This window comes from Daldinia childiae, assembly GCF_008694065.1.
Source record: "Daldinia childiae strain JS-1345 chromosome Unknown Scaffold2, whole genome shotgun sequence".
NCBI classification, from domain to species: Eukaryota; Fungi; Ascomycota; class Sordariomycetes; order Xylariales; family Hypoxylaceae; genus Daldinia; species Daldinia childiae.
This window is the reverse complement of record NW_022984643.1, coordinates 882,154-900,701: the sequence shown is the minus strand read 5'-3', so window position 1 is coordinate 900,701 and position 18,548 is coordinate 882,154. Positions and strand designations below refer to the sequence as shown.

At 44.4% G+C, this 18,548-nt stretch overlaps 5 protein-coding genes across 8 annotated transcripts; 3 read left to right on the top strand and 2 right to left on the bottom strand.

The window, feature by feature from the left end:
• Positions 1-1,131: 1,131 nt before the first annotated feature.
• Positions 1,132-3,194, bottom strand: GL218_01159 (putative amino-acid permease P7G5.06; the record flags this gene model as incomplete). Its single annotated transcript, XM_033577613.1, has 7 exons — positions 1,132-1,377; positions 1,482-2,296; positions 2,347-2,388; positions 2,445-2,626; positions 2,687-2,814; positions 2,898-2,968; positions 3,038-3,194. The coding sequence occupies 7 exons, from the start codon at positions 3,192-3,194 to the stop codon at positions 1,132-1,134; spliced, it is 1,641 nt and encodes a 546-aa protein (XP_033438734.1).
• Positions 3,195-5,552: 2,358 nt separating this feature from the next.
• Positions 5,553-8,825, bottom strand: GL218_01158 (TEL2-interacting protein 1; the record flags this gene model as incomplete). Its single annotated transcript, XM_033577612.1, has 2 exons — positions 5,553-8,708; positions 8,781-8,825. 2 exons carry the CDS (start codon positions 8,823-8,825, stop codon positions 5,553-5,555), a joined length of 3,201 nt encoding a protein of 1,066 aa, XP_033438735.1.
• A 351-nt stretch (positions 8,826-9,176) lies between these two features.
• On the top strand, positions 9,177-10,137 carry GL218_01157 (UPF0613 protein PB24D3.06c; the record flags this gene model as incomplete). The annotated part of the gene is made up of 2 exons (XM_033577611.1): positions 9,177-9,781; positions 9,852-10,137. 2 exons carry the CDS (start codon positions 9,177-9,179, stop codon positions 10,135-10,137), a joined length of 891 nt encoding a protein of 296 aa, XP_033438741.1.
• Positions 10,138-10,514: 377 nt separating this feature from the next.
• Positions 10,515-10,862, top strand: GL218_01156 (uncharacterized protein; the record flags this gene model as incomplete). Its single annotated transcript, XM_033577610.1, has 2 exons — positions 10,515-10,545; positions 10,630-10,862. The coding sequence occupies 2 exons, from the start codon at positions 10,515-10,517 to the stop codon at positions 10,860-10,862; spliced, it is 264 nt and encodes an 87-aa protein (XP_033438742.1).
• A 339-nt stretch (positions 10,863-11,201) lies between these two features.
• GL218_01155 (uncharacterized protein) lies at positions 11,202-13,030 on the top strand (the record flags this gene model as incomplete). 4 transcript variants are annotated; one of them, XM_033577608.1, is made up of 6 exons in its annotated part: positions 11,202-11,530; positions 11,635-11,653; positions 11,715-11,838; positions 11,966-12,091; positions 12,149-12,788; positions 12,856-13,030. In XM_033577608.1, the coding sequence occupies 6 exons, from the start codon at positions 11,202-11,204 to the stop codon at positions 13,028-13,030; spliced, it is 1,413 nt and encodes a 470-aa protein (XP_033438739.1). The 4 variants fall into 4 exon arrangements, with proteins under 4 accessions (XP_033438739.1, XP_033438737.1, XP_033438736.1 ...); XM_033577606.1 differs by having other exon boundaries at positions 11,715-11,872; positions 11,940-12,091; XM_033577609.1 differs by lacking the exon at positions 12,856-13,030 and having other exon boundaries at positions 11,715-11,858; positions 12,037-12,091; positions 12,149-12,792.
• Between the last annotated feature and the right edge of the window lie 5,518 nt (positions 13,031-18,548).

Here is an 18,548-nt window from a genome sequence, read left to right as displayed (position 1 = left end):
GTTAATGGTATCGAGCGTAGTTCTGCTACGCATTATTTGTTTAAAGAATCTTATTGTACCATCGATTAAACGGTTAGGAGATTTGAAAAGTCCTGAGTCTACGAGGAAAATAGACTTGATATGGGGCTTCAATTCTTCATCGACTAACTTCCAGCAGTTGTGTTGGTCAATTGACAGGCTCACTATATAGACCAGAGTTAGTGAGGTCGAGTCACTATCAAAATGAAGAAGGATACAATATAGCTTAATACAAGAATATAAGAATATATCTAAGAATTAAGATAAGTTTCCAGGCGCACTTACCAAGGTCTTTTTTCAAATTAAACCATTCACCTGTACGGGTTCGAATGATATTCTTGCCTTCCTTGGTGAGATATTCATGTCGGGACTCCCTGCAAGCATGAGCGATAGCCGGTATCCGTAATTGTGGCCCAGAGCCTGCTGTCCTCGGAAACCGAAGAAGTCGTTGGCCAGGAAAGGCAGCTTCCCAAACTAAAGATCGTAGCTCCGGAGGAAGAGATCTAAACTGGGGGAACGATGTAGGAACAAATTGCGCCATCTTGACAACTGCAAAGGGCTCTCTCCAAGTCCTATGCGCATATGAGACTATATTAATAATTGATATTGATTAGCCGATGAGTTTATGCCACGAAGGATTTTGTTGATTATAGTATATAGTATATCGCCAATGAATTGTGATGGTTAGAGGGAATTGAAAAACTCAAGGTTAATGATGGTCGGCGTTGTAGAAAATAGGAATATTTCTTTTTTTGGTAACACAGTGCTAAATAAATGACACGTTAGGTACCTGTACTTAAGGTTAGGCATCTAGGTGAATAGTGGAAGCAGTTACCACCTGGGTAGGTAGGCACCTTCTAGGCAAATACTACCTAAACATTTCAAGAGAAACTACAAGACGCGAAAACTTAAGAGATACTAGCAAGAGCTACTAGTAAGAGCTACCGTATTATCTAATAAGAGTAACATGAATAATAATAAACTAAATTGGTAACCTAGACCATTATACAATAGAGCATATCAACACTCATAGTACACATAATCTATGCTAAAGCCTTCCACGAATTATCTCGAACCTCATTAGTAGACTTACCAAGAGTAACGACACAACGCCTAAAATATAGCTCTGATCATGCGAAAAGGTAGGTTAAGCCATGTCTTTTCCTCCATAATCGTATCCTCCTCCTCCATCTCCAACGGACGAGCTCCGGCCGTCAGATCAATATCGTTAAGTTTGACCCACATCTGTCGCCAACTACCTGACCATGTCTTCCAGAACACATACAAGAAAATGACGATCGGGGCAGCGAGGTACGCTTGGAAGAATTTTGCGGCCTCTGGGTGAGAATTAGGTGAAGGCTAACCACCGAACGCGTCAGTAATGGTATTCCATAAATCTCAATAGGGGATGGGGAAAGGGAAAGGGAAAGGGGCTCCATGAATAACGGAAGTGTTCAGCTTACGTAAAGAGCATTATAAAAAGTTGCAATCAGACAGATAATATTGAGAGTCAAACCGATGACACTACCCCAGATTCCTAAGGGTGGTCTATAAGGGATCTCTCTCAGACTCCGTCCCTGTGCCTTCCAAGCCAACCTGAATCGGATATGAGCGAGGCAACAGGATCCCCATACGAATAAGTATGACAAGCCCGAAAGAGAGAGTAGCCAGTTAAAGACATCCAATCCGTTCGATGCCACACCGACATAGCCCAAAAGACCACATGCAAGTTGTACCATAACACAATATAGGGGTCGACCGGCTTTATCGATGTACGCAAGGAATTGAGGTGCCATGCCTCTTTCGGCCATAGCCTGCATTGTACGTGTCGAGCCGAATGTGCACGAATTGGCAACGCTGATGACTGAAATCATGATTACTGCGTTAAATATCGACGGTAAGACAGCTATTCCAGCATCCTGGATAGCTAAGACGAAAGGCGAATAACTCGAGTTGAAACCGGTCGCGTTCTCTAAGCGCGTATCGTTCGATGGCAGTATTAATCCGAGGATGAAAAGATTAATAATATAGAAGAAGGCAATGCGGAAGAAAACCTGCTTAGAAGCCATGGGGATCGCGCGTCGAGGATCGACCGACTCGGCAGCTGCTAGACCAACCAGTTCGGTACCGCCGAAAGCGAAGGCGGCAACGACGAAGACTCCTGCGAACCCATTGAAGCCGTTCTTGAAAGCCCCTGGATCATACCAGTATTTTGCGCCAAGATATCCCCTATCACCAACTCCGCCGCAATTTATTACAATACCCAATATGATAAACCCTAAGATAGAGGTGAGTTGAGGTATATTTGGGCTAGTTCTAGATACGAACCTGAGCAAGCCGCGATTTTGACCATACTAAGGATAAACTCGACTATATGTCGTCAGCAAGCACAACACGAATCCTTCAATACGCGGCCTTTTATTTACCTTCACCGTAGCCTCGCACACCGAATATCTGGATTAGAGCCAAGATTACTAGGAATACGGTAACCCATATAGCTATATTAAGGTCGGATCGCCAGAATTCGATGGTGATGCCGGCAGCGATCAGCTCGAAAGGCAGGACAGTAAGCCAGGCGATGGCATAGTCCCATCCCATTGCGAAACCCCTACGCGAGACCTCAATTGTCAGTAGAGAGACATAGGTGCCAGGTGAATGACATATTTACCAAGCCGGGTCGACGAATCTCACAACATAAGTATAGAACGCTCCGTTTACTGGATACATGACTGCTAATTCTGCGAGAGCCTGCATCGTGAATAGCAACATGACGCCGACGATGAGGTAGCCGATGATCTAAGACCGTCATGACGTTAGTATCTAGGTAAGTAGTAGCATATTCCGTTACCCCCCAGAGAGGTTAATAGAGGGAGAACTACCAACGCAGCTGGTCCTCCGTGGTATAGAGCACTACCCGATCCGATGAACAAACCAGCTCCGATAGCGCCGCCTATGAGTATCATCACATTAGCAAATTATTGCAGTTCTTCGAAGATACTACACTCTGTAAAATCCTCACCAATTGCTATCATCTGCATATGACGATTCCTCAAATCCGTGCGAAGCTGTCCGCCCTGGTTGACGATTCCGACCTCCTCGTCATGGCCTCCATTCGCGTAAGGATGCGAACTAACCCTAGCATTATTCGCAACCTCTTTCTCGGTATCTTCTGACATTTTTACGAATGTTGGCCTCTTCCTCTATGGCTTAATCCATTTATTGGTTAGTACCTAAGGTAGCGTGGGCCTTCATGAAAGATAAGAAGGAGGAGAGAGGGAAAATCGCGAAAAATCAGCTATATTCAATTGGCAGCGGGATATTTAGGTTCCCTATATATAAATTAGATGTACGGATCTACCGGTCTAGACCCTTGTTATAGGACAAGGCGGAATCCTGACGGCGCTGAGGGATGAATAGGCCTAGCTGCATTTATCATTGTCAATAATGCGGGAGATGTACGATATGTAACACAATAAGAAAGCTTGACACAGTTAGCTTTTATTTTACTACGGCATTACAAGACTAATGAAGGAGGATATCCGATTAGCCTTGTTCCCTGTTCATCCATGCTGACGTCGTGAGAGATATGGGCTGCGTGCTGTGTACCAGCGAAGTTACGTGGGAACGGCACGCGACTAAAAATGTAAGCAGGCTGCTGTCATACGATTGGGATATTGCAGTAGGCATTAACCTATAGTAGCATTAAGAATAGATAGTGTATCTAGGTAAGGTACCTATCTTTCGGCTGGCTACGTTAGGTACCTAAGATACCTTGTATATTTACTCTCGTTAATAGACGGGGTTTGCTAGGAGGGAAACATCAACTTTGCTCGTTACTATATTACCTAGGTAGGTACCGTATAAGATAGCTGTGGAGTTGCTCGCAGAGGAAGAAAGAAAATACACCTATCAGATTAAAGTACGGTATCGAGGATTTGGGACTTTCGTTGCGAAATTCTAGAATTTCAAGCTGATAAGAACAATATGATGAAGAAGATCGTTTCTACATACTTACTTATCAATAGCCAATTACACGATATCAGGTTTCCCCTACTAGGTTACCCTACATACCCTGGCCGTGGTACGTTGGAAACCCGGGCTTACATGGATGTTTGTATGTACTATGGCCAATGCCCCCCCAATCGAGCTACGTCGAAGCTGTGCAACAAGACACAACCTAAATTAATTTATACTAGTTAGGTATTAACTTAGGTACTTATAACTAAGCAAGTTTATACCTTTTGTTTCATTTCTTATCATGTGTTGGATTTTCGACTTTATAGAGGTAAGTCAGGTAAGCATAGACTTACAAGTATAGAGATATCCAAGAAGACTCGTTATCTTTAATGATGTTTGCCTTAGGGGGGTACTTAGTTTCCCTTGCAGATTCCTCTCAAGATTGTTTGCTAGTGTTCTTACACAATTCACCTCGCGAGTATAGATACCAGGTACCTAAGCTTACCTACCTGACCCAGATTCTTATGACATATGAAGAAGGACACGTTATACCTACCCAGTGAGTACCTAATGATGAAGATGATATACGACAGGTAAGTAATATGATGTCACTTTGCGGCTCTTCTGAAACGAACCGACAACGGTTTGTTGGTGGATGTGTTACCTAATAGAAATGGTCGAGAAGACCCAGCGCCGCGGGTGAACACGACCTAATCATACCTGTCGATTACCAACAGATGAAGCTATCTAAGTACCTACCTACCTATGCAAAGACTTGAATCGCCAAATAAATCCAGGAGTGTCAATATCTAATAGAGATCTAAGTCTCCATTTAGCTTGAAGCGATTTTAAACGTTTAAATATTTTTGAAGATTTGTTAGTTACCTGTTAATTTGCACTTCTTCTCCTTTTCTTTATAACAGGGATTATGTACCTAGGTACCTACCTACCTTACACACGTATATGCTATCAGCGCTTTGTGTGATACCCAAGTATTTAATGTATCAACATTGAATTCAAAAGACATAGCGTGATTGAAACTCATGACTTGATCCCGAATACTTCTATAGCTTTGAACCCATGACCTGATAGGTACATGTACATGGGGGAGGCCTATCAGGTACTTGAGTGTTAAATTACTTCTATGAGAAGAGACGGAGATGACTAAAGTACACTTCACGCGGCAGCAAGAGGTAGATATCTAGAGTTTTGAGAATACAGATGTAGACAAGGCGGTGATTCAAAAAGAAATTTACACTTGGCAGGATAGAACCAGCATTGGATTGCTGTTCGGTGGCGTCTGTTTTATGGCTAGCCCAATCGTAATTCATCGAATAGGGTTGGATATAAGATAGACAGTTTTATGTGATTTTTTCCCGTGTCAGGTGACGTGTCCTACTGTGATGTCGAATAGTACCTACATTAGGCTTGTAATAGTTTGTAAGATAGAAGATGCAATTGGGTATTTAAAATCGAGTCAATTTCCTAAATCTCGACACCTACGTATGTGCCTATGCATGTGTACACCGGCGCCACAGTCAGCTTAGCAATAGTTCCTTCGCCTATTTCCATTGCTTCTACGTACCCCATAGATCAACAAAATCTACCCCAGGCAAGATGGGTTTTTCCATTGGCTCAACCATCCCTCGCTCATACATCATGAGCCACACTGCGTCGGGGTCTACGGCCTCCAGCGCAGCCTTAGCCTTAAGATTCGTAGATAGCGTGTCCGCTAGCAATAGGAGGATCTGATCGAATACGTCGTCATCAATCTGAACAAATGACACGATGGCGACGAGAAGCTCCTGCACTGCCTCCCAGGCCTGTGCGGCTTGAGTAAATCTGCCTAGGCCCGTGCTTGACACAGATCCGACTGCTGTGCTTGACTCTTTGCCCTCGACACCGTTGCGGGAACGGATTGGTACCAGGATATTACGATCTTGCTGATCACCACGATTCGCTCTAGTTTTCACTTTCGATTTACCGCTCGATTGGGTCGCGTCTACCTTAACTTTCCTACACCACCCACCGAGCGTATCCCACCATTCCGTCTTGATCCTCGTGTTAAGGAAGTCACCGGCACTCCGGCAAAGCGTAGCCAGAGTTTTGCAGGCCGAAATTGTAACGAATGACTCAGAATCGTATAACCTCTCAACTAGAACAGGCCAGACCGAATTAACGAGAGGTAAAAATGCGTCCTCATCAGGTGAGAGCGCCGGGCAAACGGTAGCCAGAAGTTCCAGGAGCGATTTTCGCAACGTTGGCGACGGAGATGTTAGGTAATGTTGCGTTAGGTCGGTGATACGAGTGAGAATCTTGAAGGTGGGTGTTTTAGGGGGTGGCGGCTTCTCGACTTCGGTACCAGGCTCTTCATCACCTTCATCATTCTCGGGTACGCTTGTATTTATCTCTTTCCAGGGTCGTTCTGGATGAGACTCGATATTTTCGCGGTGAATTTCTTCGAGCCGCCGCTTTTCTTGCCTTTCTATCCGGCTAGAGAGAATGTTGTAGATGTCTTCGGTCGTGACCATGGCTTGTAAGTTTTTCTTGTGGTCTTTCGCTGATGATTTCACTGCATCTAAAAGTAAATGGTCCGAGTGTGACCCTTGCTGTACCACTTCTGTAAGGACGCTGAACAAGCTCTCTACAAATAAAGGGTATCCGTGGTAGTTGTCGAGAGCCGCGAAGATCGATGCGATCACGTCGTCGAGATACGGTATCAATTTTGGACCGGTAAGCCTTATCATCATTCGTAAGACCTGAGTTGACGTAGGGGATATATCAAATGTGTTCAAACGTAAGGATACCGAGTTAACCATGTAGTCAACATTCTCGATGATTAGGTCGGTGACATTAGAGTATCCGCACATCGTTGCAATGCTGTTAAGACTGATGATCGCATGGTCCCGTAATTTAGGTACCCCGGAACCTAGAAATGTCGTGATAGGGTACAATACATCAATAAGCTCTGGACGGAAGCTTTCTTTCATCCTCGAAGCGGCAAAAGTCGTAACTTCTAAGGCGAGAGCTTGTAGTCGCCAGTCAACCTCTTCTGCCTCGGCTTGGGAATCTATGACTGCAACGGAGAAAGAGTAGAGCTCTTGGAAAATTGGTTCGCTTTCGTCTGTTGTACCAGTTGCTGAACTCAAATCAAGGAAGTCATCTAAATCTGAGGACTGAGATAAATTCGACTTGACCAACTCAAAGGCTAACCAATACGACACAACCTGACTGGGCCCCGTAGAATCTCGGACGTAGGTCAATAAATCGTCAGCTAATTTACCTTGCTGAGAGATAGACCCGACTTTCGATAGCAAGTCAAGGAGCGCTATTCGCGTAGACTTCTCGGTTTCTTGTGATATCAGGATAGGTGGAAAGGTATTAGGTCCATCCCGTCTAACCACATCCATGTCCAACTCAATAGCATTCGAAGGAAGCTCCGACATCCCGCTTGATTTCGATGCAAGGACAAGTGCAGTGGTACTATCCCTCAACGAGGCAGCTAACGAGTCGTCTAGAATGGATGAATCAATCTGGAGTGTTTTGATAAAATACTGGCCTTTGATGAGATTTCTGATCGCTTGTTGTTTTACCTTGTCATCGCTGGATTGTACTATCCGAGGAAGACTTGTAACCCAGTTGTATACTGTAGTCTTGATCGTGTCTCCGAGTTCCGGGTAGATCCTAGCTAGATCAGCTAGACTTGTCTCGAATACCGATTTCTCTTTTTCTTCATTTGCTAATATCATAGCACTCTCAACAAGTATAGATACACATTCCACAAGAGATTCATGACATTCGTCTAGAAGGCTGATGCACAGGCTCTCTAGGGCAACCCGTATGTCATCGGAATCGGCATTCCGTAACTTTAGCACGCTTGCAAGAGCAAGCTTCACCTTAGAAGTAGTTGCCTTCAACCACGATGGCGATAAAACCTTGCCCTCGCTAGTGTTTTCACTTCCGTTTCTCGCTTGCTTCTTCATTATCCCCATGATTTTTATATCTCCTAGAACCCTAGTAAGTACATCCTTCATGGCATTGATACCGCCAATTAAGACTCTTCTTTGGTGTTTATATGCCACGGGAGGTGTAAGTAATCTGCTGAGAGATGATACTATTCCAGGTAGAAAAGTAGCTAAGGCAGTTTGATCCCTGATCGCGACTAGAAGCGCATCCAGTGCTCCCAGCCCCTCAAGTCTAATATCGGACGTTTTGCCATCCGTAATACTGTCTAGTATGATGGTGATAGCATGGCCCAAGGTAGGTATCGCATCTGTATCGACCAGTGCGGCCGCCCCAGCTAATGAGGAACCAGTAGCTTTGATTAACTCGGTCAACGCCCTCAGTGCTTCTAATTCTGTCTCCTCTGGTATCTCATTTTTCTTCTCCTGGCCGGGAACACCACCGATGATGAAGGTAAGAAATATGAAGAGCTGCTGAGAAAGTTCATTGGGAACCTTAGATTTCCATCCATAATGAATTAATATTCGCAGGCATTTAATAGTTAGCTCTGTCAATCGGATAGGATATTGTTGTTGATTTCGTAAAATGTTGGAGAGTGGGAAAAAGATATAATCAGCAAGCTTCTCATCCAAAACAGTCTCATCGACAGAAATCTGCCGGTCTAGGACGGTAGAGAGATCTTCAACTACATCTAGTAGATCCTTAGCACTCGCTCTCTTATCGGATGCGCGGACGGTTAAATTGTTGATGGAGACGCATCGTGGTTTAAGCTGTCTTAAGATTAGTAACGAACGCACTCTTCTCTTATTACTAACGGCGCATTCGATAAGGGATCATCAAACCTCTTTGAAAAATTCATTCCTAGTGGCGGAAGAGTTATTAGCCATCTTAAGACATATTCATCATTTTAGTCATAAGTTTAGTGATCGCTATAAAATGATGCGATGAGTTTAATGTTGTACTATAGAAATTGATTGAGATTTCCTTGCTTGAAATAATGGTAGAGGATTGATTGATTGGCGTAGAAAGTACCTATTCGTACCTCCTAGAGTTATCCTCCTATCCGGTTTTATATTATGCATTATGCATTTATACATATCCCCGCAGGTATCTTAGGTACCTAAACTTCAACACTGGAGAATTCCACGCATCAATGAATTAATAAATGTTCATCCCAACCTCAAGTTTTAAAATTCTGAAATTGCAAGCTCTTTAAATCTGATCAATTGAAAAAGAATATGGCGCCGTTAGGAACCTTCACTACGACAGTGCATCCTTTCGAATCTCCAACAGCTCACGCTTGTGCTTATGAAGTCGGCCTCACAAACGCAAGAAATGCTCTAGTGTTCGTCGGTGGGCTTGGTGATGGACCTCACACAGTGCCATATCCCCGAGCAATAGCTAAACGTCTAGAATCAGAACCTAACCTAGGCTACTCTGTTTTTGAATTCAGGCTGTCAAGCTCTTTCTCAGGCTTTGGATTTGGTCGTCTTGCTAACGATGTAGCTGATATATCGGCTCTCGTTAAGTATCTACGGAGCATAGGGAAGAAACACATAATCTTATTAGGCCATTCTACTGGAAGTCAAGATTTAATGGAGTATACATCGCCATCCCATAATGCTGCGCCAGTTGAAGGGTACATTCTTCAGGCACCAGTATCGGATCGCGGCGCGATAGCCTCGGAGATGGGTGAATCTAAACTAGAGGAAAGTCTCAAGATTGCTAAACAGCTCATCACTTCTGGCAGCGGCCATGAGCGTATGCTGCCTGAAAATCTCTCTTCTTCCTTCCATGATACGCCGATATCTGCATCGCGGTGGTACGCGCTTGGGGCAGCTGAGTACGTAATTTATTACTCAACGTTCAACTCTCTATCTCTTTATGACTCCTATAACCTGACTACTTAATAGCGGCGAAGATAACTACTTCGATCCCGGGCTCTCAGATGATATAGTTGGGCCTTACTGGAAGCGAGTAGATAAGCCGATCCTTATACTTCACTCGGGGAACGATGAATATGTGCCAAGTTCCATCGATAAAGATGCGCTTGTTCAGCACTGGAGGACACTCTGCCGGCCAGGCATCGCAAGTGAACTCTCGGGTACGATCCCGGGCGCCGGCCATAGGGTAGAGGAGCCAGAGTCAGAAGAATGGCTCGTCAACACGGTTGTTAAATTTCTGCAAAATATTAAATAATTGAGATTTATGGTAACAAGAGTTCGGGTAGCTCATTGTCATCATAATTTAGGTACTTCTCGACATTGAGAAATGAGAAGGAAAACTAAGCTGTCGGATGACTTTATGAATCCGAATCAAATTTGACCCTTTTTAGCGGATTGCGGGCGTCAGTCGAGGTCGGCGATTTCACAGAATTCGGATACATCCCTTAGATTGTCATCGCCGAATACCTCAAGTGAACACCGGTAGGACGTACTAAAGATGCCACTACGAAGTCTAAATACCTGACCTTCCCCTCTTCTAATCATTTCCCAAATCCGATCATTTTCAATTCCAAAGCAAGCATAGAAATTCAACATAGTCAGTATTTTACTACTCACAGCTAGTCTATTAAAATGTGTTTCGGCGCAACGTGTCCAACCTGCTGTTAGTTATTTCTCAATATACTCGAATCCCAGTTTTACCTGCGAAGTTAGTGTTGTTAAGTTCGACTTATTAACGTTATCATAGCAGGAAAATCCTGGCGGGGATGCGGTTCGCATATCCCGTCGGCTCTTGCGGGGATCCCGGAGAAGCAATGGTGCACTTGTCAGCCGCAAGTCACGGTCGACGGAAAACCCTACCCTCCGTCAGCGAAGATGGCGATTCCCGGCTTGTCTTGGCTTGGTAGTATATTCGGAAGCGGAAGCGGAGGTGGGCAGAGTACCGGCGGTACGGATACAAAGGGCAATGGGGAGCTTTGACTTGGGCATTATCTTACTTTATTGCTCCGCTCCTCGCAACTAGGCTTCTCCTCTCCTCACCAATGCCCCTCTCCTCTCTCCCCTCTCTTAATCATCATGTCAACCCCACCAGAGATAAGTAGCCCGAGCTAAGTCCATGAGGTAACCTTATTATGTATCTACTTGATAAAGGATAATCAGCTCGAACTATTAAACCTCTTTTTTAATCTATTGAAGAACGTATGGCGGGCTATATTTTCTATTTGCTTGTACCCAGCCTATATCCATTTGGAACTTATATTTCATATGTACTATCTTCACTCGTATTGTTAAGGGGATAGTCCTGGGTACCGTTCAAAAATGCTACTCCTTAACCCCTTGCTCCTAGCAGTCGCATCCTTTATATTGAGCGTCTTATATGTCTGGAAATGTATCGCTTCTCCCCTACGAACCATTCCCGGTCCAAGGATTTCATTATTCAGCTCATGGATTCTCAAGTACCATGAACTGCATGCCCATCGCACGAGATATGTCCATAGCCTTCATCAGAAATATGGTCCCGTTGTCCGGATAGCCCCGAATGAAGTATCATTTGCGTCCCTCGAAGGCGTGAAGGAGATTTACGGTTCGGGCGGAAGCGGCTATGATAAGACAGAGTTCTATAATCTCTTCACGATATATGGTCGAAGGTAAGACACAGCGTCAAGTGAAAAACTAGTTGAGGACTGCTAGGTTAGATAGGTTACTTAATAGATATATAAGCTTACAAAAGATCGCCCAGGACTATGTTTAGTACCCTGAAAAGGGAGGATGTTAGTCCCCTCATCAACCACCCGATCTATGTATGAAAATCAAATCCTAATAGATGTTCAGCACGCTAGGAGGAAAAGAGTCCTTGCAGACCGATACGCCAATACCAATATCCTAAAATCGGAGTCGCTCCACGGGATCAGAGAACGATCAACCCGATTCGTTGAGAGGTGCTCAAGGTTTGCTGGTGGAAGTATCGATATATTTGTAAGTGAATCTGGGTAGATGCTAATAAATGACATGCTAATTAGAATTTAGATATGTATGTCGATCTTCGTTAACTCTCAGGGGGCTCACTAATGAGTTAAAACTAGGTCTACATGACTATGCGTTTGATTGCGCGACGCATCATCTTTTTCATCCCTACGGATCGGATTCGCTCCAGAACCCAAAAGATGAGGAAATTATGAAACAGGTGACTTTTGATGATAGCCTTCAGAGTCAGTCTCATCCTAAGTCCATGAACACCTCTGGCTATGCTAATATGTAGAAACCAGATCGTCTAGTCGAGTACTATAACCCTGGCCTACACAAGATAATCGGCAACGTTCTATCTTTATTTGCCAAGCCGCGCCAGACACCTCTAGCAGATGATTTGGTCATGTCCGCGAGCGCGAAGACTAGTCCTGCACAGTTTACTCTGCTGAGTCGTATGCAGGACAAGAATTATGAGATGGAACACATTGATATGGCAGCCGAGTGTCTCGATCACATGGCTGCGGGAATAGATACCACTGGCGATGCTTTATGTTTCCTGATGTGGGAAATTTCACAATCTGGATCATTCTATGTCCAGCGGCGTCTCCAGGAAGAGTTCTGTGCCAATCCCGAAGTGGCATTCGATAAACTACCCTACCTCGATGCTGTCGTCATGGAGGGACTTCGTTGCTTCCCGGCAATTCCTATGTCCCTCCCGCGATACGTCCCTTCTGGCGGCCGTACCATCGATGGCTATCTTATCCCCGGGGGAACAATAGTGAGTTGTCAGGCGTACTCTACTCACCGCATCGACGAAACTGTATTTCCGCAGCCAGACACATTCAATCCGGATCGCTGGTTACAGGAGGCAGGAGGGTTAGAGAGAAAACGACTATTCTTCGCTTTTGCCAGTGGTGGTAGAGGCTGCATCGGAAAGCAGTAAGCCACAACCGACCCTGATTTTTAAAAGGAAATTTTGTTCAAAGTTACTAACAGCAATAAATAGCTTAGCGCTCGCGGAGATGAAAACCCTGCTCAGAGATGTTTACTCGCGGTATACTACCGTACCTGACCCGTCTATGACTGCCGAGGATATGGAGATGTCCGATCAGTTAATCTCCTCACAACCTCGTGGGAAGAGATGTCTTTTGACGCTTATCCCTCTAGGGGATAGGGTCTAAGGAGGTTGAGTATAAGTCTGTAAAAATGTAGATTAAAACTTTGTATGTCGAATGTATTCAAAGTCTGTATGAGGTATGTAGTATACCTCATAACGAAACTGATACGTTGGTCGATGCGTTAGCCCCGTTCCTATCCCACCCTGGATATGTACGTGGTGAGTGCGTCGTACGATATCATGTGCCATCAAAGACCAAGTTTAGCTCCGAGTCGCACAAGGGGTTTTACGGAGGTTTAAGCAGAGATTACTATCGTGGTTAGATCTTATGGTAGAGAGGCATTCGTCAACGTGTCTTTCACCGCGCTTAACTCGGCCGGAGATACATTATCTCAGTGCTTTTTCCCATCTATAATATACGCATGGGCCTCAAGTCTCTAAAGCATGACCCCTTGCCAAGCCTAACTCGTACGAGAGCTAGATCCCAACAGGAGAGGCCTTAGATACATAGATAGATATAAATGAACCCATCATATGATGAGACGGAGTCTGCCATATTACTAGTGGAGTAAATATATCCCTCTTTCCTACTCTGGTATCTGGCTCGTCTGTTGAGATGTCCCGTTGGGTCGATTTCCTTGCAAAGCGAGGAGGAGTTCGCCGACAAGTCCCTGACTTGAGGGGGCTTGTGAGGCACGGGTGAACCCGAGGGCGGCGTCCGGGGTTGATGGCCTTATCGTCGACCTAGTTTTAACCGTGCTCTTAATTAGAACGACATTAAGAGTGCATTTCCCTGTGCGCAAGAAGATCACCTCCGCCATAACTCTAGGCTGAATAAAAGTGACCGAGGGAACGTGAGTCTATGTAGATAAGCTTAGATGAGCCCAACCTCAAAGCATTCTGTACATAATTTGATCCCTAAAATAATATTAGCGTACGGGTCGTTCGGCTGCATACAATAGAATATTATACAAAACTTACTACTTCAGTACTTTAAAATTGTTCACTCTAAGGAGGTATACCTCTTTGAAACAATATTATTACTATTTCTTCATTTACCTAGGCATTGTAAGGGAGGATTAAGATATAGGGGTATTGATTGCCTTTATCGTAGCCATGACATTGTATCACTACGTAATTACTATAATATCCTAAGAAACTCGTATGACAAGAATAATCAACTAATCCCGGGAGAACTTTAGGCCACTATATTCTATTTAGGCACTATGATGATGATTATCATGGCGAGACCCGATGGTTTGGAACTCATTTAGGTAGACCTGTAGGGAGGGGCTTATATGTGCCACAGGTATATTGTTTGTGATGCTACTTTGCCAAACAAGGCTATTAATACCGCTGTTTTAAGACACTAGCACTTAAGGCTTCGAAATATAGATTGATTGATTATAATACCACAGGTAATTGCATTATGAAGTCTTGTGGTAAGGGATTTCGGAGGTTAGTAGATAATTTACAACCCTACAGGGCGTTCAGAAACAAGTAAGATAAATGACACAAAGGGAATACTCAGCCGTCGTAGTATTGTTCCAATACAACTACTCGAAAGTTCATGAGAGAATAGGCTACGTTTTAACATTGCAAGCATGATGAGTCCGTATGTATGTGTAAATATCTATATACTTCTTAATGGTGATTGTGAAGGTAAAATCTTATACACGATCTGCCGAGCTTGATGGTATTTCTTTTTCTCGTAGGGCATGACTTTGCGAGAAAGGCGATAGTTTCGATTATTAAGAATAACGAGATGTGGCATTGAAGGACGGCGACTGACAAGGGGCCCAATCTACATTCTTCTGCAAATAATCCCCGGGGAAATGGTACATTACATGCCCTAAGATCGGCCTATGCAGCTGTATGCAACCCTCAAACGAGGCCACGGACTCTCAGTTAGCCACGGGACTGGGTATGTTGCATATGCTGGGGCTAAGTTTCTTCTTGACAGGCCTTGGCGGATCCTACAACTAGGTAGACGAGCTAAGTAGACTACCGGTTGTTGAAAGACGTGCAGTTTCCTGTGTGTCTAACAGCGTTGATCTTCTAAATGGGTTGGTGCTTACAGGTAGCGTGGGGGTCAGAAATGTAAGAAGGGAGATCGGGGATAAGGTACGAATGAAATATGGATGGATGGAGTAAGTAAGTAATCCATACCTATCCCATGCATATGATGATCTAGATTAAGTACGGGACTAGGATGGCGAATATTAGTGCGAGCGAAGGAGAGCATGGACAGCACTAGCGCTTGTCTGTCACCTCGAACTGTGAAAGGAAAACAGGGGGTTTCCTTTGGGACCACCCGAATCTGGCGGATATGTACCTAACGTTGGTGTCCAAATCTACTTGAAACCCTGAACTGACTTCTTACATGTTCTAGAAAAGCCCCTATTCAGTAAAGGGCAAGTCCAGAGCCGATAGGAACCGTCAACAAATAGACCCAGCCCAAAGGAAACTCCGGATTCTTCTTTGCTCTTTGTGACACATAACCTGGTCTTCGGGACTAGCAGGCCAACGACCCTCCATCGCAGAGCGAATGTATTTACGAATGTAGCGTTACTACGTCACGATATCCGGGTCTAACGACAGCCTTGTGACGAAGACGAATCAGTATACATAGGGTAACAAGGAGAAAATAGTATCGTTTGTTCTCCCCCTTTACATATATGTATTCCGCCTAAAAACTTCCCTCGCCGCCAAACTCTGCTGATTATGACGTTGGGATGAAGACGAAAAGCACAAGGAGGCAAAGAGATTTTCTATCCAGGTACCGAATTCGCGGCTAGATCTGGTCAGTCTGACGCAAGCCCGCAGATAATCGACGGTCAATATGTACACGATCCGGCGAAATACTACTAACATAGCATAGATCTATATGCGGGTCAGCGTCAAAGCGACCTACCATATGGCGCCCTGATCCAGGCCAGGCGCGGTGTCGACGTATGAGATCGAAAGAGTAGGTTGCGTTGCGGTGTTTTGCGGGAGAAGAGGAACGAAAAAAAAAAAAGAGGCGACGATCGTTTTTTCTCAACACCGTTCCGATGGGTGCTGTCACCAACCATGTCGTTTCTTCCCCCCCTGCTCTTATGAGATATGACCTGTAGGATATTGGCATAACTAAGGAGATTCATACCACCGATTCTTACTTTTCACTATGTTATGCATCATCTACTGCCGGTCCTGCGTTATCTTGCGTTATGTGTGAGTAATCCTTTTCGAGCTTGGTTCGATTTCCTCATAGCCACATTAATGCTGGCTATGTAATACATATACCTGGTAGTTAATAGCGTAAGTTTGGATTACCTCTTGAATGTACATATGTACGTAATTCTTTTTTTTTTTTCTTTATTCCTTCCCTCTCACCGCTCGTCATTTAGGAATACCTTGACCATGTTTTATAGTCTTGGCATACACGTTTTTTTTACTTGGGTCTGGTGGACACGTTGAACGATAACCCCGGATTGGTTCGGTGTCGGTTCCCAGGTAACATTGTACACTATCAGATGGTACAATTCAGGTCCAGGGGCTTTGGATTTTTTTTGGTCGGGTCAGCGGGTCAGCGGTGTCCTTTTTTTCGTGTCACTTTTCAGATATCTATAGATTTGGAGATCCAGAAGAGACAGCTTCAGGTTTGTGTGCGTACCGTACATATGCACATGCACTATTATAACGTAATCTAGGCGTGTATTGTGCATTTATTGGTACTGGCTCGGATGAATCTTGTATATTATAAAAAAGGAGATCTCTTAAAACTTTATCTGATAATGATACATTACATACTTACCCAGGTAGGTATATAAGTAGACTACATAGTAGACTACATAGACTACATGTTACGGATCCGTACTTTTACGTCCAACAACGGGAACCAAAAAGCGGGACGGGCCTTTACCCGTGTGAGTGGAACCTGAGGATATAGATGCCTATTATAGCTAAACTGTCCGTTTATGGCATCCAATTACCCTTACCATCGTTGCTTGTTGGAGGACAAAACAGTCTGCAGATTTACCTAGCTGCATCTACCACCCTGTCAAAGAGCATATTACCCTGCCTTACCCTGCCCCATACTAACCCTGAACGTGGTTGACACCGTAGGAAGTAAGCACTTAAATCATATTGGATACTGAGTTCTACGCCGGTCGAATAAAAATCTCATTGGATTCGGCTAGAACATCGTCTTGCTTGCTACGTCTCAATACGGAAAGGGGGAAAACAAAATATGAAGTCTGAAGATAGTATAGCGTAGAAGCATTTACTTCTTTAAGTGCTCACTCGTGTCAATTACATCCTAGCAAGAAATATCTAGACGTCAACACGTGGATCACATGTCCCAAGCCCGCCTAGGTTCCTCCTACTTAACCGGAACTGTCTAGAACAGAGCACAAAACAATTTACCAAACGAGCCAGCCCCAGCCTCGGTACCGCTTACCAAGCTGAGTCCTCCATTTTTGCCCTCTTCCGTTCTCTCCTTTGCTCGCCCGTGGATTCAGAATATCAGTACAACGTAAATAAGAAAAGAAAAGGAGAGTGTAAAAGGGGGTAGTATAACCTCCACCATGGACAAGCTATACGTGAAAACACACACACAAAAAAAAAACAAGACCTAATAATCGTGACGACATAATCTCAGCTCGAAAGAGAATTGTAGTAGCACGGGAACAAGAACAGACAACAGCCACCATCTCTTGTGCTAGGGTAAAATAAACCCATACTTGCTGCACCACGCGACCAAAGCCTGAGTCCGGCGGGTGAAGCGTGCAAGTATAAAAGAACCGCCCCATCAGCTCCCCTTCCCTACTCGTGTAAACCGTATGCCGCCCAAGCTATGCAATGAGATGTAGCCAACTCGTGTGTTTATGATATAGTAGTAGTAGTAGTTGTAGTAGTCCGTGAGAAAGCATCGAAGCCGCCCTTTGGAGTAATTTCTCCTCGTTGGATTATTTGCCGCACCTTGATACTTCATCATTGCCAACCCGCGTTCTCGTTCCATCGGTAGTTTCGTGTTATCGCATGACGCTCGCAGAGTAGGTATCGACGGTACAAATGTGACAAGGACTAGCCAAGCTTGAAACACAAACAAAAATAAATAGATGCAAACTGTTAGACCGGTCACGCCGAGGCTATCTGTGAAATTGAAAGACGAAATTGCCTCCGCCTCATATGCGTATGCGAGGAGAAAAATTCGATGGCGGTTGGTAGTAATATAATAATTGCCGCCCCTAATTAAGATGAAACGAGATTCAAGAAGGACGCCAGAGTACTTTAGATGCGTAGCATGCGGCCTCTATCGTCCTGAAAGGCTACTCTGTATTGAGTCTCGAGATATAGCCAGTCAACAATTCGCGTTGACTTAATGCCAAGACCCTCAGCTCTCAAGCTAAGGTGAACAACTAACCCATCGAGGGCTACGCCGCACGTATGCAGGAGTGTTCACAAAACATATACAGTTAATAAGTTGCCTTAATTTGGGGCGCAGACATTAGATAGGATTCTTTAGTATGACGAAGACAACCGCCAACACAGCTAGTTGACAAGGCTATATATATTGCCCCCGTCGACTAGCGGCTGCC